Source organism: Impatiens glandulifera, chromosome 2 (genome assembly GCF_907164915.1).
Source record: "Impatiens glandulifera chromosome 2, dImpGla2.1, whole genome shotgun sequence".
Lineage (NCBI taxonomy): Eukaryota > Viridiplantae > Streptophyta > Magnoliopsida > Ericales > Balsaminaceae > Impatiens > Impatiens glandulifera.
In genome coordinates, this window is record NC_061863.1 from 22,166,633 (window position 1) to 22,185,603 (window position 18,971).

Below are 18,971 nucleotides of genomic sequence, written 5' to 3' on the forward strand. Positions count from 1 at the left end.
ATCATTTGAATAATCATGAGGACTCTCGTGTTTGAAGTGTTGATAACAATGGCAGTTTTGACTCGGGGTCTGCTTGTACTATGTTTGTGATTGTCGGGACATTTTCCCATGGTCCCACTTAGTGTGGTCTACAAAAGTTATCCTTAGACACTAATTCATATTATGGTTCGCCTTCCGCGAGAGACTCAACACCTGTGATCGGATCAAAAAGTACATTAGAATCCTGAATCCTAATTGCCTCATTTGCTTGGGAAATGAGGTGTCCATTGAACACCTCCTTGGGATCTGCCCTTTTGCCACCCTACTTTAGAGTAGATTCTCCACATCGATGGAATTCCACAACTTCCCAAACGAATAGACTAACATCAAGGAATTCTCCATCATAAGACCAAGGGAACGACTTCAGCTCTAATACTTTCAAGTGCTTCTTTTCCAACATTGTTTATCACATATGGATGGAGAGGAACACTAGAACCTTTTAAAGAGTTCACAACGATGCGTATACAGTCTGGAGTTATTACACTGACGACAACTCCCTCATCCGAACGTGGATGCGTATTCCCTCATCCGAGAATAATTAGTTAATTTGTCAAAATTGAAACATCGCTTTTGAGAAAGTCACCATCACCACTGATTTCATGGCACTTTAATTGTCAATTGTCATTTATCATTTGTTTTGTTTGTTCCTCATTTTTATCCTTCATTCAATTTATTTTATTTCCGCTTTTCCTTGAACTCATGTAACTCCTTTGCCCTTTTGTGTCTTTTTATTTAATGACGCTACGCTGTTTTTCTCAATATAAATATATATATATATATATAATTATAAATTAAATTATATCCGTTAAAGTGTTCACATGTTATATTTCATATTATAATATAAATTTGAGAGAATGTCAAATTAAATTTTAATTTTACTAATACATCTAATATTTCTAATAATTTATACACGTTGAATATAAATAGAAACCATGTAACACATGTGCGGCATAATAGTTAAATTACAGCCAACCTTTGATAATATTATATATATATATATATATATATTATAAACACAAGTTAGCTATCTTTGGAGAATTGTAGTCTAAATTTTTTTAGACATATCATTGGGACAACTCCTTTAATAAACTTATAAAAATGATAGGGAAATCGACTTCCTATCGACCCCCACCTGGAAGCCACGTGGATAAAATATTCCACAGTGAAAAACTTCAAAAAAATGAATAAAAAATTATTTTTAATTTGTTTTTAATCCCTCTCTGTATTCCCCACTTCTTCCGTATCTTCCTTAGTCTCTCCATTTTCAATTTATGCGTTTCTCTCTTTGGCTTTCTTCTTCCTTCTTTGCGACTTCGATAATTTAAGGTTCGAGTTGAAATACCACCTGAAGTGGTGGCTATTGGCATAAATCATCAACTCGCAGAAGTTCAAGTTGAACCCGAAGTGGTGATTGGGGTTGTAAAAGATGGCTCAATCAGAACAAAGTCTAAGAGCAAGTTTACCGTTGAATGACCACCCAAAGTGGTGGTTGGGGTAGGAAAATATTCTCCAAAGAGAAGAGAGCAACTAGAGAAGAAGATTAAGAAACTCCGGGCGACGGTTGGAGTTGAAAACTAGGCGAATTGGTGGAGGCTGTTGCCATAGAAACTCAACCCGCAGAGGTTGCAAAAGAAGCTCCACTACCGCTTAGAACACAACCTAAGAGGAAGTTAAAGATTAAGAATTAGACGACGATTCAAATTGAAACACCACATGAAGTGGTGAAGTCTATTGCTAGAGAATCTCAACCCGTAGATGCTGGAGTTGAAGCACCATCCGAAGTGATGGCGGTTGTTGCCATAGAACCTCAACCCGTAGAGGTTAGAGTAGTAAAAGGTAATACGAATAATAAACTTGGGCCGACTCTTTACTCTCCATACATGGAAACAACATCGAATAAATATGCAAAATTTTTCCAATACATCCAAATTACTGAAAAAGATAAATTTGTTATGAATTTGCGGATTTGTACTTAAAGTAACATCTTTAAAAACTCTTAATAGTCATTATAATATTTTCTTAACTCTTATAAGGATTTGTATTTTGTCTTTGCAATGAAGTTTTATTTCAGAGCGACCGCTGAACAGAGGACATATGATGTCAATGAAAACTAAAAGCTATGTGGATAGTGGAATAATTGATGCCTGGGCCAAAATGATCAGTTTCAAGTGTATGAAATATCCTAGCAGCATCTGTAAAATTTTTTTCACTACATTCAAATATGTAAGGTTTTTATTTTTTAATATCTAATTATTATCATTGTTTTTTAATATGATGTTCATTTGCAGAGTACACATCCTTTTGATAATTAATTTGCCAATTCAATTAAAGACGAAAGGAAATTATTTAATTTATCATCTGTTGACTTAAAGATGACTAACCTTTTAAGTCACCTCTCCAATATTTTAGAATATTCTTATTTTTCGACTACCTAATTATATGACATCTTAAACAAAATGGTCATATTGTGCAGATTTTGTTTCCTATTTTAGAATATTCACATTTTTACGTTTATTGCATCAACATGATTAAAAAAAGAAATCCAAATGATTGACAACTTTCCATTGACAGAAGATTTAAATTGGGAGGAAAAATATACAATAACTAAGGTATTGGTAAGAAGCTGAATTTATCTATCTAATAGTGTTTATATTTTACATCTATGTTTATATTTTTTTATTAACTTGGTAAACAAAAACATGCTTTTGAGGAATTCATGAAGAGTGTTGACACAATTATCGCTGTTTCAATAACTAATTTCACGTTTAACGTATTCAAATTTCTTGACAAAACCTGAATAATAAAATTGATTGTGGAATCTGCTGTATGTGGCAACTAGAGTCATATACATGAGAGGAAGTAACACTGAATCGCCGTATTACCAAAGAAAATGTAATTTATACAGTTCAAATATTGTTTGAGAATTCTCTATACTAACCTACACAAACTTTTTTGTGAAGGTTAATGCATTATTTAAGTCGTCCAGGATAAAATTTGCTGCATTGATCCTGATGTTAGACGTCAACACTATTAAGAATGAATTTCCTGCAAAATTACATTTGGTTGTTTCATTATTAGAAAATGTAAAATAGATGAACAATAATTGTAAATTAATACCATTTTAAACATTGTTTTGTTATATTGAAAATTAATTTAATTTATTTATATTGAAAATTATAATATTTGGTTAATACATTATATTAAAAATTAATACAATTTGTAACTTTGTTTTGTTTATATTGAAAATGAATTGGAAATTAATACCATTTCGTCCTGAATATGATCATGTTTGGAACCATTTTTTCCCGAACATTGATAGTTCGGGACCATTTTCCCCAAAAACGGTCATATTTTTTAAAGAAAATATCAAGTTATTTTAATGAAATCCTATTTACAAGTTTTTTTAATATACTAAACTATAATTTCTTATATACTGAACTGTAATTTCTTTTACACTAAACATTAACGTTTTTATATTACAACATACAACATGTTCATAAGCATTATCTTCGGGATATATTTGAGAGAACAAAATTGATGTGAAGGAAAATTGAGTGGAGACTAGAATATTCTATTATTATTGTTGTGTTAAATCCTACACTATTGATGTGTTGCCGATTTCCCTACTAAAAAACAATGGAATTTGCATTTCTATGTAGTATTTAAAACAGTTTACAAATTCCAAATAACATCACATCTCAGAAACAAACCTTATTTCAACATATTTTGTTTATAACTCTTTCGATGATAGATCGTTTATATTTGGTTGGTGGTCGACCTCTAGCCCTTACTCTAATGAGAGAGTGGATCAATTGTGTTGGTGTAGAAAGTGTTGGTGCAAAAGGTGTTTGTGCAAAAGGTGTATGTGCAGAAGGTGTATGACAGAAGTTGTTGGTGTAGAAGCTGATGTTGTCAAATATGCAATAAAATTTTTCCACTTCCTTCACCACTTTAACCAAAAAAGAAGTATTATGATCAGATAGTGCTGCAATCTATTGAAGCTCTTGCATCACTAGAGTAAGATAGTTATACAGATTTATATTAATGTCACCCATATCAGAATCATAAATGCTATTGATACTTTGATAACCTCTTTTACAATTTTGCGCCAACGATCAAAGATATAATTAGCTCGCACCTTATTCAACTTCATTCTTCTCAATGCCAAAATATGCCTACACAAGAGTCGTCTGAACTCAAACATTTGACATTGACAGTTTACAATAGTTTCCATTGGGGTGAAGTAAACCTTTACTGAAATATCTCTACGTCTCTACTAATTAATTTTGACCGTTCTTTTAAATTCCTCACGCTTTACAATTTAGAATTTTCCATTTTAACATTCTAAGGGTTTGCATTAGATAAACAAATAATTAAACAAAGACAAAACTTAAAAAAAACAAAAAAAACCTAAGCAAATAATCCACACGTAAAGTTATCCTAAAAATCAAAACTAAGAAAATTATTGATCAAAATTTAATTGGCTTAAGTCTAGATTGATTTTTAAGAGCTTTATTGAAGTGAATTATATAAAAGCCCTAATTCTTTTTAATTTTTTTGAGTTTTAAAAAATTGCAGTTCAAGAAAAAAAATCATAAATCTAAGAAAAATCCTAAGTCTAAGTTAGGGCTAGGTTCAATTTTAGTTAAGGGTTTAATTTTAAAATTTATTCTAACTTAAGATCAAACAAGCCACAAACTTTTACCTAAGAAAAAAAAGGGAAAAGTCAACCAAACAATCCTAAGTCTAAAAAGCAGAAAAAAAGATGCAACTTGGTCCTCAGATGCTTGGTCTTCTGGTGCTCGTTCCTCGGTCTTCAGTCCTTAGTCCTGGGTCAGCTCCAGGTGCAATCTGTAGGTTTTAAGTGTCCCTAAAATAACAGACCTACTGTTCTTTCCAGATTTGACCTGACTCTATTCTAACTATTTTTTGGTGATCCAATTTGATCCCAAATTTTATAAAAACTTACATGATAGTTAATAACATACATACAAACAATAATATAAATTAAAAATACACAATCAAAACACACTCAAAACCCAGAATTAAAAAGTACAAGGCATAATATTTTCATGCACAAATATATGGTTGAATAAGTCTTGTTCTTGGGTATTCTTCGGTCAAGTGACCTTTTTATTTTTATTTTTGGAATTCTACTCGAGCTAAATAGATTTTTATTGTAAATAAAGGAAAATAGTCTAAGCAAATTTCAGTTTTAATTATCTTTCGAAGTACATGACCGATAGAGTGTAAACAAATAAGATTCATCATAGGTTATGTATATATTCAAAGTTTTAATTAGAAATTCTGTTCGGGTAAACTGTTCTTATTTGTAAAATCTGAACATCAAGCTCTTAATTTTAAAATTTTAAAAAATACATTTGCCGATTATCATTTAAATGGCCAATTCTTGTACCAAATTTTGGTTTTAAAGAGATTTTAGGTCAAGAACCTTTATATATATACATTAAGTTTTCTGTTTTTATTGTTTATTTAGATTACATATTTACATGAAAAACACAAATCCTAAACACCTATCAAAACAACAAGCTTTAAATGAAACAATGCATGTAATTAAATAAAAGAAAAGCAAGCAAAATTAAAATTAAAATTCAAGAAAAAAAGGCAAAAGAGCTTACAATGGGGCTGTTCCTTTGATGTTAAGGATAATGTTTTATCTAAGATTTCCTAAGTAAATCTTGTGACCAACTTAACAAGAGTGGTGTTTGCTTAGGATTTTTAAATAGACAGCCTAGGAGAATGAAAAAAAAATTGGGCAGCCTAAGACACTTGAGAGTGAAAAAGAATGTCATTTTCAAGGTGTTTAGGAGGGGGTTTTATAGGAAAACCATGAAATTCTAGGGCCCAAAGGACCATTTAACACCCTACACACGGTTTGGCCAAAAAATGATTTTTTAAATTAATTAAAATGACCTAGTCTGGGATTTCATAGTCTCAAGGGGCTGCATTTTTTAATTAATAAAAACTAAGTCAATTCTCCCTTCATTGCTCACTCACGATTGGGAGAGACTTCAAGATTCTTCTACCGTCACCATCATGAAGATGAACATTGGATTCACCCTTCTTTTTTTTTCCAGCATTTTCAATTGGATTTTTTCCTTGACTTGAATACAGATTGACTTGCATTTGATTTGGATTATTTCAGCCCCATTCACAAAATCTGATCTGAATCATGCATATGAATCTTGGATTGATCCTTGAAGAGTCATATGTCTCCCTTCATCTTACAAAAATATTTTGTTAAAAATAAAATTAAAACAAACAAGCAATTTTATTTTTAATTATTCCTATGAACATTTCTAATTATAATAAAATGCTAACTAACTAAGTCAAAGTCAAATTCAAATTAAATTGCAAAATCTAATCTAACAACTAAATCTAGTCGAGAACTAAACAACTATTTTAATTATCAAAATAACAAATTATACATAATATCGATTTTTTTATTTTTAAATTAAAAAATGTTAATATATATATTTTGTATGTTTCATTTATTTATTTATTTATAAATATCCAAGGTATTTACTTAGATGAAACCTTGAATACTCAAAATATAATAATTTCCCTAAGTGTTGTAATTTAGAAAAATTACTACCTTAACTTATTAAGAATTCAAAATCAATTATTTCTTAAAAACTCAATTATTCTAAAAATAATTGCCTTTAAAATAAATCGTGCAATGAGTCCGTGAATGAATTTGAGAAATTTGCATAGGCTCAAATTTATTAAAAGTATAAACTATAAAATTTAGGAGGTGAAAAATGAGTGTCTACAAAGTCATCTATCATTTTCAACTAATTATCTTCACACTACTTAATTGTGATTGAGTTATAGACGATGTTCTTCAATGTCTTTTTTATACTGTTATATTGAGCATGTACAAATAATTTGGTGAGGAGTTTCTTCATTATATGTCAAAGACTAAAATGACAATGGGTGTTCGAAAATACCTTTTTAAATTACAATGGCCATTAATAGACATTGGCAATGGTTATTGCCTTTGGAGCACGTATATTCATACATGTCAACATGGTTTTGAAAATCTAGATAAATGACTCCGAATCCTCACTGGATAGCAAGCCAAATCCTAGCAAAATTGATTGTCCATGATAATTAACCCCGACAAAAGGAGCAAAAGGCATATCATAACAGTTTGTCAAATATGTTGTGACAAATGTGATGACATTCGAGAAGAACTCATAAGTAGCCCTGCATTTTTCATCAGCCCAAAACACATTCTTTATCCAGTATTCCTCGTCCACATCATAAACATAAAAAATTAAACTTTTGCTTTGTATTTGGTAAAAATACCGACATAGCGCTTCAGCATCACCATTTCTTAACCGCAACCGCACAACTTCTAAAATATAGTTTCTACAGCTTCTCTCATCAAAAGTCAGATTATCATATCCACCAGCTTCAACTACAAGTGATTGAAATATTTTTGACAAAGTAATTATAGCTTTGTCGTTTAAATCCAATAATCTCTTCATAATTGAATCTAGAATCTTGTGAGATCTAAGATGTCTCAAATTTCTCGGGCTTAAGATATGATTATGCTCATGCAAGACACTAGTTATCTCAACAATACCTTCATTTTTACCCGCAACATTTATCTTTGCCTTATAGCTCGTCTTAGTGAAAGGTCTACATTATAAAATATTTCTCCCATTGTAGAACATGTACCACTTTTGAGACAAGCAATGGAGAACCACTTTTGCTTACCATCCAGACCATTCATTGTTCCTAGCTTAGAAATGCCAAAATCATTTGATTGAGCATAGGCGTTATAATATTCGCGAAGCTCCTTCTCGGATTGAAAAGTAATTTTAACACTGGGGATTTGAACATCGTGGATTTAAACTTTGGGATCCATTAAGCTATATAATAAGAGAGAAACTATGTTAATAAAAATTACACAATTTCATCCCGAACATGTCCATGTTCTGGACAAAATGATCCCAAACATGTCCATGTTCGGGACCATCTCGTTTTAAACATAGATATGTTCAAGACCATTTCGTCTTGAACAAACCAATATTTCACCTCAGTTTATCAGATATTACACTTTAGTTTTAAAAATAACATTACAGTTAAGACAATACAGTTTAGTTTATTAGACACTACACTTCAGTTTTAAAAATAACATTAAAATTTAGATATTACACTTTACCTTAAAAGAACATTACAGTTCATACATTATAGTTTACCCTTCACTTTTAAAGAACATTACCGTTCATACATTACAGTTTAAGTTAAAAATAACATTACAGTTTAGTTTAAAAATAATACCTGTTAAGTCTTCTTCGCGGTAGTTGTCTTCTTCGCGGTAGTTGTCTCTTTCGTAGTGGTCTTTACGGTGGTCTTTTTCTCGGTGGTCTTTTTCGCAGTAATCGTCTTCTTCTTCGATTTGAGTTTCTTATTGAGAGAAAAATCTAAAACTCGTACTTTTGAGCTATTTTCAATAGGAGAAGACTATGATTTGATCATAGGCTGACTATGATTTGATCAAAACTGAAGAAGAGCGCGCGCTGATTTTTTATTTTTATTTTAATTAATTAATTTATTTTTCTACCGTGGCATATTTTATCCACGTGCCTGCAAGGTGGGGTCGCTTGAGAGTTGCTGTTTTCATCGTCGCTCTAAACTTATTATGTATTTATATTGGATGTGTATTATAATATAATACTGTTTATAGCAATTATAATCTACTCCGAGCATTTATTTCATAAACATAAAAACACAAGTTATTCTTATTCAGTTTTACACAGAAATTATCGAGTGAGAACCCAATATGCTGATTTAAACTATGGTGGAATTGATCATTAGATCATCCCACAGACCACTATCAGAACCAAATATGCTGCTAGACCCAGTACCATTTTTATTATTATTAATTCTCCCAACTCCTAATTTCTCCACTTCATGATCAAGCTCAAGCTTCGTCTCATGCATACTACGGTTGACTAGTGTTGTCCCCTCACAAGGGTCTCCAACGCTCTGGTTCCAAGGAGACCCATCAACTCCGCCCTCAGATCCAAATGAAGTAGTTGGGTCCACATAATGAAACCTATGGATGCATTCCCCACCTTGAAAATCATGATCAGATGAAGATGTTGAAGAAGTGGATATTAAAGCTAAGCTAGAAAATCCCATCTTCATATTTTCTACGGTGTTAATGGAATGTGATGGGGCAACATGGGTCGGTTGGAGCTGGAAGTCGATTCGCTTCTTAGTTAGAAGATGGAGCATCTCGTCTTTGAAGCAACCCAATGCGGCTTCTGTAAGGTGAGCCACCTGTGGTGGAGCCAAGGTGGTGGCGATCTCTGCCATAAGATGAGAGAAAGGTTTATGGGTCACCGGGTCAATACCCATTCCTGAAAGCCTTTTCTTTAACTTGGTGTTCCAATAGTTCTTAACATCGTTGTCTGTTCGTCCTGGGAGTTGGGCTGCGATCAATGACCATCTGCACATTATTTCCAGGTCAGAATTATAGCTAGGGATCTTAAAACATAATGTAAGAATTTTGTTACGAACTACTAGTCTATTATAAGTTAGAAGATCTGGACACAAAAAGATTTATTAGGTATTAATTTTTTCTTCTTCTTTTGACTAGTACAATACCTAGATAGATCCGGCCAGATATATTATTAATATATAGAATATACCTATTGCCAACGACTGCATGGAGTTTTATGATGGTTTGCTCTTCAGCAGGGGAGAAGTCCCCGTGCTTAAGGTCAGGGCGGAGGTAGTTGGTCCATCGAAGCCTGCAACTTTTGCCACATCGTTGGAGCCCTACATGCATTCGTGCACACATTATATATTGATAAAGAGAAAGATTAATTAAATAGGGGTTCGAAGAGCATGAGATACACAAATGGGTGAATCATATATGCTTAACATGCAATTCAAAGGAATATTATTGAAAACATTTAGAAGTTTTCTTTTTGGCTCAACAAACATTGGGATGCCCACGGGGCGGAGTCAAGATTTGAAACCTACTCGGGCTAATTTTTTATTAAAAAAATTTATCCGGCTAGTTTTATAGTTTGCTGTCACCAATGCCTTTTAGCGACGGAAAATAACCAATAACGACGGTAATTTACCGTCGTTATTGATGAAATACATACAGACCGTTTAAGGCTACCCGGGCTACGGCCCCGGGCCGGCTTGTACTTGGCTCCGCCCTTGGATGCCCAACTAAGGTTTTATAAATGATCAAATTTTACATTAATGAAATGATTTAATATATATACCAGCATTCTTGGGGATAAGGCGCCAGTTTCGGGTGCCATGTTGAGAAATGTAGGAGGAGAGTTTGTTGTCTTCCTCCGGAGTCCATTGTCCCCTCTTCACATTGTCTTTCTCGCAACAAGGAATTCGCCCCATTGATTTTGAGTAATCAAGAGTATAATATATATATACTTACTTGTAGTTGTGGCTATATATATATATAAGGGTATTTGTTTTTTAGAGAGAACTTAAAGAAATGTTGTGTTGTTTGGTTATGAAATTAAGAAGAAAAGGGTTAAATAAATAGGGGGAATTGATTGTCCTAAGGTTGGGAGGAAAGGCTACAATATGCATGTTTCTTCAAGAGACTAGAAGAGAGAGGAGGGAGGGAGAGAGAGAGAGAGTGCGTGTGTGATGTGTGAGAGAGAGAGACACACAAAACACCTTAGAAACACCAAAGTGGCATGATATGATTAAAGAATTCAACGCCATTGAGCGTGTGAGAAGAAGCTGGTAGCTCACCCACAAGACGCCCGCCCGGTCAACCCCTTAGCCTCACATTTAACACCACTTTCTTTTTCTTTATTTCATTTTTTTAACTAAGATTTTTCATTAAATTTATGTTATTTTTTTTTCAAAACTATTTACTAACTAGTTTAGGTCTCAATTTTTAAATTTCGTATTAATAATGACTTGTTATAAAATTATCAAGTAAAAAAAATGTAATTTTATTTGTATTTAGTATGTGGAAAAAGATAAATATACTCTATTATGATGAATATTGAACTAATCAGTCAGAAAGAATGTGAATGTTTAATTAGTTAGTCAAATCAATAAAAATACACATTAACTATTAAGCTAATCCATGTTATTTGATAATAGTTGTAAATTAATTAAAATTAAAAAGCATATCATTGAATTGTTTCAGATTTTCAAAAGAGTCAATTAAGTTATTTCATGACAATGGTAATGAAATAAAATGAAATATGATTTATTATTCATTTACACCAACAATTGGCTTTGTTTGGATTCTAGGACAAAAAAAAAAATCAATGGACGAATACTTGCATACAATTTGAATAATATGTTTAGATAACTTACACATTTTTGCTAAATAACCAGTAAAACTCATTTCTTTTATAAATCAAATTAAACAAAATTAATTAAATAATTTGTGAATTATATAATAAACCCAAATCTAAATAGTTAGGCCTTACATAATCTAAATCACTTTATTTTAAGAGGTTCACAAGTCTATTACTTTACAAAGAAATTAACATCATTAATTTAAATGAGAGCAAATGTATAGAAGAAATTTTAAAAAAATTGGGCGCCTTGTTTAAGAGTCCATTGAGAGAATCACTAATTTTAATAGATAAAATGATTAGATGTATGTGTTTGATCAATTATACTTGGCAAATAGTTTAAAATATGGATAAATTTTCTAGAATATTTAAGATTGATTAAGTTAAAGATTCATAATCTAATTAACTGATTAAGTTCATTAACTTGGTTTTCATATATATATATATATATATATATATATATATATATATATATATATATATATATATATATATATATATATATATATATATATATATATATATATATATATAGATATATATATTGTCTTAAATTTTAATGTTTATTCTTAATTCTTCAACAATTAAAATCAATCAACAGTTCAAACACACATTATAATTAAATTTTCAACTCACAATTGAAGAATCAATATCAACCACTTGAATGGATTTTCAGTAAAAGAATTTCGATATAACCAAACCCTTACATCCCTACACAAAATATAGAAATAATAATTAAACTATTTCATAATTTCAAAAATATTTCTATGTGACGAAATGTCAAAAATTGATCATCAAAAGTTTCTATAGAAAAAGAAACACAATTTTTTTTTTATAAAAGTAACGAAACAAATTTCAAAGATATTTCTATAAGTAACCAATGTCATAATTAATTATTAAAGTTTTCTAAAGTAAACGAAACAAAAATTGGAAAGCATTTATAAAAGTAACAAAATAAATTTCAAAGACACTTTTAAAAGTAAAGAAATGTCAAAATTGATCATTAAAGTTTCTACAGTAAATGAAACAAATTAAAATTGTTTTAAAAAGTATCTAAACAAATTTCAAAGACATTTCTAAAAGTAACAAAATTTCAAAATTGATCAAAATTGAAAAACGTTTCTTTTCAAGAACTTATAGTGGAAGAAGTAGAACCGCTGAAAATATTTGGAGAGATATAACTTCAGATGGAAATACACTCATTCAATCCTGTAGAGGAATCGAAAGGAATGAAGAGAATAGAAAGCTCTACCAGATATGAGATATTTCGTTTGAGAAGGTCACAAATAGAATAAAAGTAAAAACGTTGTAGACTCTAATTGATTATTGTTATTGTCTGTAATTCAATTATTGTTTCATTATCAAATTTAGAAATTGTCTAGATGTGATCTTAAACTTTTGTATTTTTTTCCCTCTTTTGAGTTTTTTTTAATGAAATGGCACTAAGCTGTTTTCCAAAAAAAATGGAAAAACGTTTCTAAAAATAAAACAAATTTCAAATAAATTTCTAAAACTAACCAAATGTCAAATTGATCATTAAAGTTTATACAATAAACAAAACAAAAATTGAAAAATATGTTTTACAAGTAACAAAAACAAATTCCAAAGACATTTTAAAATTAATGAAATGTCAAAATTGTTTATCAAAGTTTCTATAATAAATGAAACAAATTAAAAACATTTCTTAAAGTAACGAAACAAATTTAAAAGACATTTCTAAAAGTGACAAAATTTCAAAATTGATCATTAAAGTTTATATAGTACACGAATCAAAAATTGAAAAACGTTTCCAAAAAGTAACGAAACAAAATTTCCCATACATTTATAAAAGTAATGGAAGTATAAATTGATCATTAAGTTTATACACTAAATGAAAAAAAAAATTACAAAACGTTTTTAATGTAACGAAAAAATGTCAAAGACATTTCTAAAAAAACAAAATGTTATAAATTGATCATTAGTGTTTCTATAGTAAACGAAATAAATTTCAACAACATTTCTAAAAGAAAACGAAAATTTTAAATTGATCATTAAGGTTTCTACAACAAACGAAACAAAATTGAAAAACGTTTCTAAAAGTATCAAAACAAATTTAAAAGACATTTCTAAAAGTAACGAAACGTTATAAATTGATCATTAAAGTTTCTACAGTAACGAAACATAAATTAAAAATGTTCCTAATAGTAACGAAACAATTTTTAAGACATTTTTAAGTGACAAAATGTCAAAAACAAGCAAAATATTTCGCTAAATTGAGATTACGGAGCGACATATACATTCAACACACTAAGATCGGGAGCGATAAATACAATCAGTACACTAAGATTATGGAGCGTCGTATACAGTCAGCACACTAAGCTCAGGAGTGGTATATCAATTCCAAGTAAACACAATCAACAAACTAAATCAAAACGTGTACTCACGTACAATCCGAAGACTAGACAAAATGTGTAGAAATATAGTCGAAACAACAAGGTTCTATCTACACAATTGATAAACTATGACGATATATGTTAGGATCAGTTACAACAACAGAAGGGGGGGGGTTGAATGTTGTTGTGTTAATATTGACTTTCAATTCAGTTTTAATCATGTTAAGGAATTAAAACCTATTTCTATTCTACAAAAATTGTCGCAAGCTCTTGAACGGTTTTAAGGGCGGAAATACTTGCTAGATTTGAAGCTACATATGCAAGACAAAAAGATACGGAAAGTAAAAACACGAGAGTGTTATGGATGTTCGGAGATAAAACTCCTACGTCACCTATTTTTTTTTGTTTCCAGAAGGATTCCACTAGAAGACTTCGGTTTATTTAGAGGCTATACAAACACAGTCAGAAATCCAAGACTTAATAGATGCTTGTTCTAAACTCCTAGTACTCACTCTTCTGAACATACAACTTTTGTTCAACTTACAATATTAAATATGCTCTCATCTTATACAATGTATGCCTTTACAATAGAGAGAGTAAGAACTTCGAGCTTGTGTGAATCACTATGAGAACTGAGGGAGTCACCGTTGTATTCTAAAGATCTTTTATAATGAAGTGTAGCAACGGTCGACTCAAAATCATAGATTGTGAAATGACTGGGAAATATTGTTGTACCTCAGATACAGAAATTTGGGGACCCTCCGTACCGAAAATACAAAGGTCCGTCGTTCATAAGTCTAGGGATTTGACCTTGTACTTTGATATTAAGATGTAGGCAATGGTCGACTCTGATTCATAGATACGTGTCGACTTTCAAATGGTTGAGCACTTGGTGGTAGTTGTAATAAGCTAACTAGGAAGTCTTCTTATAACCAACTCTATTGTCCACTATGCTAATGAGCTAGGAAGATAAGTAGAGCACTTCTTCAGACGTCTTCCGAAGCGAAGCTACTATCTGCACTTCTTCATACTACTGCTAAAGCAAGGTGTCTTCTCACGCTTCTTCAGACCACTACGTTTGTTGAAGTGAGGTGCCTACACACGCTTCTTCAGACTATTACGTCTGTTGAAGTGAGACGTCTGCTCTCGCTTTTTCAGACCACTACGTCTGTTAAAGTGAGACGTCTACTCGTACTTCTTCAGACCACTGCGTATATTAAAGTGAGACGTCTACTCTCCTAGGATGTCTACTCGTGCTTCTTCAACTTGAGACATCTGTTTGCACTAAGACGTCTACTCGCGCTTCTTCAGCTTGAGACGTCTACTTGCACTAAGACGTCTACTCACGCTTCTTCAGCTTGAGACGTCTGTTTGCACTAAGACGTCTACGTCTGCTTACGCTTCCTGAGCTGTACCTGCGCATAGACATTTGGACAACTTAGTTTTATTCACTTATTCATCAACAAAACTATGTCTTATAATATTAAACTTAGTTTTATCTAATTTCATTTTAATCAATTAAAACATTTAGTTTTAATTAATTATCTCTTTTTCTTCATTTAGCTTATTCTAATAATTTCCCTTTTTTGATGATGTTAAAATTTAGTTACATGCAAGAAATAGAGTTGTGAATAAAATATTTATGTAAGTACAAATGTTCAAATAAAATAAAGAAAAGTCCTCCCTTTTCTTTAGAAGCTTTATCCTTCGAGGCCCTTTTCACCGAATAGGAGTTGTTCCAAGCCTCCACTCAATCTTCTTCTTCTTCCTCTTCCTCCTCTACGGTCTGGATTTCTCCTGGTTCGAGTGCCCCGACTGCAACCATCTCTTCCCCTTTGATTGTTTCCCATTCGACTACTACCTTCCCCCTTTTAATATCATCAACACCGGCTTCAACAACTTCAATATCCTCATATTTCTTGGCTGTAGCACTGGAAATTTCAATGTGCTCAGCATCTGCCATCTTGAGAGAATTGGATATTTCAAGAAGTTGAAGGCCGAAAGATTCTTATATTGACTTGGTCTTATTGTGTAGGTCAATATTGTTTTTGGGAGGAGAGGACTTCATATTGGCAGCGAATTTCGAATCATCGATACTTCAATAAAAGTCCTCAATATATCTTTAAGGGCTTCTACTTGGATCGAGGCAACGTCGGCTGTTGCTTTGGAGTTCGAAGACGATTGCTCCTTCAGACGCTCCATCTCACTAAAAGTATTTCAATTCTCTATTGCATAGGCACAATAGCATTGATTATGAATTTTCTAAGATCGGTCGTTCCCCAAGAGGATTCCTTAGGGGAAGAAAGAGTCATCTGTTCCAGATGAGAGTTAGCCTAGACAATGCGAATATGAGATACTCGAATATGTACTTCAATTTCAGATGGCTCTAGATGTTTGTCGGAAGTAGAGGCTCGAAGAGTAGGCACCTTGATCATTGCTCGAGACTCGCCATCTACTCCTTGAATTTCCTCGCACAAATATTTGATGAATCCAGTCACTTCTTTAGAGAATGGATTTGGAAGGGATGGATTTCTACATTGAAGAAGTAGGATCAAGAAGTTTAGATCTTGGGGAGGATCTTCTTTCTTCAGATGTCTACTCTTTGTCTGAAGAAATCGTCTAAATAGATGCAGATTGATTCTTTTCTGAAGCATGAGAAGAGAGCTGATGAGCATTCCCAGAAGACGTTTCTTGGAAGCTGGTATGAACTACTGCTCAGTAGAAGTAGAAAGCTCATTCTCAGCAGACGACTTTTGCTCAGACGAGACGTGCTACTCAGCAACTTTGGAAATCTTATGTTCAACAATAAGAGATTTAGGCGTCTCATCACTTGAGACACACTGCTGGTACTCATCAGTAGGTAGGGGCTTCTGCTCTTCAACTATCGGGAAATAACATCTTTTCATTAAAGGGAATCTGCTCTTCAGCATTTGGACAGTTCATCCATATTTAAGACTCCCTTATTTTCTCTTAAACAACTTTTGTTGGGTCAAACTTAATTTGATTAACGTTATTTTAATGATGTATGAGTAAAACTTAACTATGATTAAAACTTGAATAAACGAAGCTAAGACGTCTAATTTTTTCTATGCAGGTGCATCAGATTTGGCTAACTTAGACGTGGTCTAAGCAGGCTACTTAGACGTGTTGCTAGTTAGACGTGCAACTCTAACAAATACGTAGTTAGACGCACCAATCTAACAGATATGTAGTTAGACGTGCCAATCTAATAGATACGTAGTTAGACGTGTCAGTCTAAAAGATACGTAGTTAGACGTGTCAGTTTAAAAGATACGTAGTTAGACGTGCTAGTCTAACAGATACACAGTTAGACGTGTCAGTCTAACAGATACGTAGTTAGACGCGTCAGTCTAATAGATATGTAGTTAGACATGTAAGTCTAAAAGATACGTAGTTAGACGTGCAAGTATAACAGATACATAGTTAGCGTGCAAGTCTAATAGATACGTAATTAGACGTGCAAGTCTAATAGATACGTAGTTAGACGTGCAAGTCTAATAGATACGTAGTTAGAAGTGCAAGTCTAACAAATACGTAGTTAGACGTGCAAGTCTAAGAGACACATAGTTAGACGTTGGCATCTAACTCCATTAGATTAGTCTGAAGTGATACGTAGTTAGACGGTGTAGTCAAACTCCATTAGACGTGGTAGTCTAATGGGATGCGAAGTTAGACGTGGTAGTCTAACTCCATTAGACATGGTGGTATAATGGAACTCGCTGTTAGACGTTGGCGTCTAACTCCCTTAGACTTGGTAGTCTAATGGAGCACGTCTAATGTCTCGCTTCACTAGCCGTTTGAAGTTAGCATACGTCTACCCACGATCAATTAGTTGTACACTACTCCTGATCCACTTTCTCTTGCAGACTAGTACGCCCGTTATTTGCATCAAATAATGAATGCCACATATGCAAAATATCCCTCCCACTAATTGTTCAGTACAAGATAGTTCTTGAAGGATATCTGGTGCACTACCGTTCAGTACGGCCACGTTCTATGAGCACAGAGTCTGCTGTACTCTGTCCTTTAGGCGACAATCTTATGGGCGAGTGCCACGTGTCCATCACGAAGAATCGACCGTTGGTGTCTTTCTCCTACAAATAGATGCTCAAGGACAATGGCCGAATCACTGGTTACTCTACTTATTTTCTACAATCTTACTCATCACTCTTGCACTTACTGATTGTACATATTTTTCAAGTTCAATAAAGAGAATCAAAAACACTTTTTATCTAAGAGAGATATTATTGATCATATTGTAAGTTGAAGAAAATTTGTTTTGTTCAATAGAGTGTTAGCTATTCAGAAAGCTGTATTTGATTCAAAGATGTTTAGTGAAATCCTTCTAATTGTTGGAAAAAGGGGTGAAGTAGGAGAGTTAGCTCCGAACATCTATAAAAAAGTTGTGGTGTTCTTTACCTTCTTTCTTTCATCATTCATTGGTTCAAAGCTTCAAACCCAAACAAATAGTTCCGCACTTGAATCGTTTCAAGAGTTTGTGAAGGTTTGCGAAGAATAGAAAGTGATATTAATCCCTCACAGGATTTCTATCAATCCGTTTAATCGATATTTCTAACAATATTCAGACCCCCGTCTCTATTGATTGCACCGATCCTATCAACTTTGATATATTCAGTGCTATGAATGAATTGCAGAGCAGTTGAACTGTAAGAGTCCAAAATCAGTTGTAGACGTTTGTTCACCTTGCCATCTACCAGGTTGTTTTCTCCTTATGGTTGTAGTTTGTCTCCCTTTGTTGAACGATATGAAACAAAACACGCCATATGGAGATTACTGCTACCAATCTCTTATCTTGAGAGCTTCTTGGATATCTTCGGTGCAGGCCCATTTGAGAGCCGTTTTTTCTAGTTTTAACAACTCTTTGCACTACTTAGCCATGTTTGCACCTTTGATAACTTGGAAGAAGTGCTTGTGGAGCTTTATGTCTCTCCACTTATCAAAGCGTTCAAGCCTCTTTAAAGCACCTTCCTCTACTTCTTCCATAATGAGGTCGATTGCTTGACTCACCATCGATCGAGGCTCAGATTCCTCGACCGAGATTTCCTTACCTTTTCTTGAAACTTCGATAGGTTTGGCAACAAGGATAGGCTCCCTAAACCGATTCCTTTTGAACCTTGAACATGCTTTGTAGATATTGCTGGAGAGACGCCAAAATTAGGATCAACAACTTTTGGAG

General features: G+C 32.8%; 1 protein-coding gene across 1 annotated transcript; it reads right to left on the reverse strand.

Moving 5' to 3' along the window:
- Positions 1-7,103: 7,103 nt before the first annotated feature.
- LOC124924495 (transcription factor MYB80-like) lies at positions 7,104-10,452 on the reverse strand. Its single transcript, XM_047464527.1, has 6 exons — positions 10,320-10,452; positions 9,729-9,858; positions 8,904-9,526; positions 8,353-8,478; positions 7,372-7,483; positions 7,104-7,269 (listed from the first exon to the last, which is right to left on the reverse strand). The coding sequence occupies exons 1-6, from the start codon at positions 10,450-10,452 to the stop codon at positions 7,104-7,106; spliced, it is 1,290 nt and encodes a 429-aa protein (XP_047320483.1).
- Positions 10,453-18,971: the final 8,519 nt, after the last annotated feature.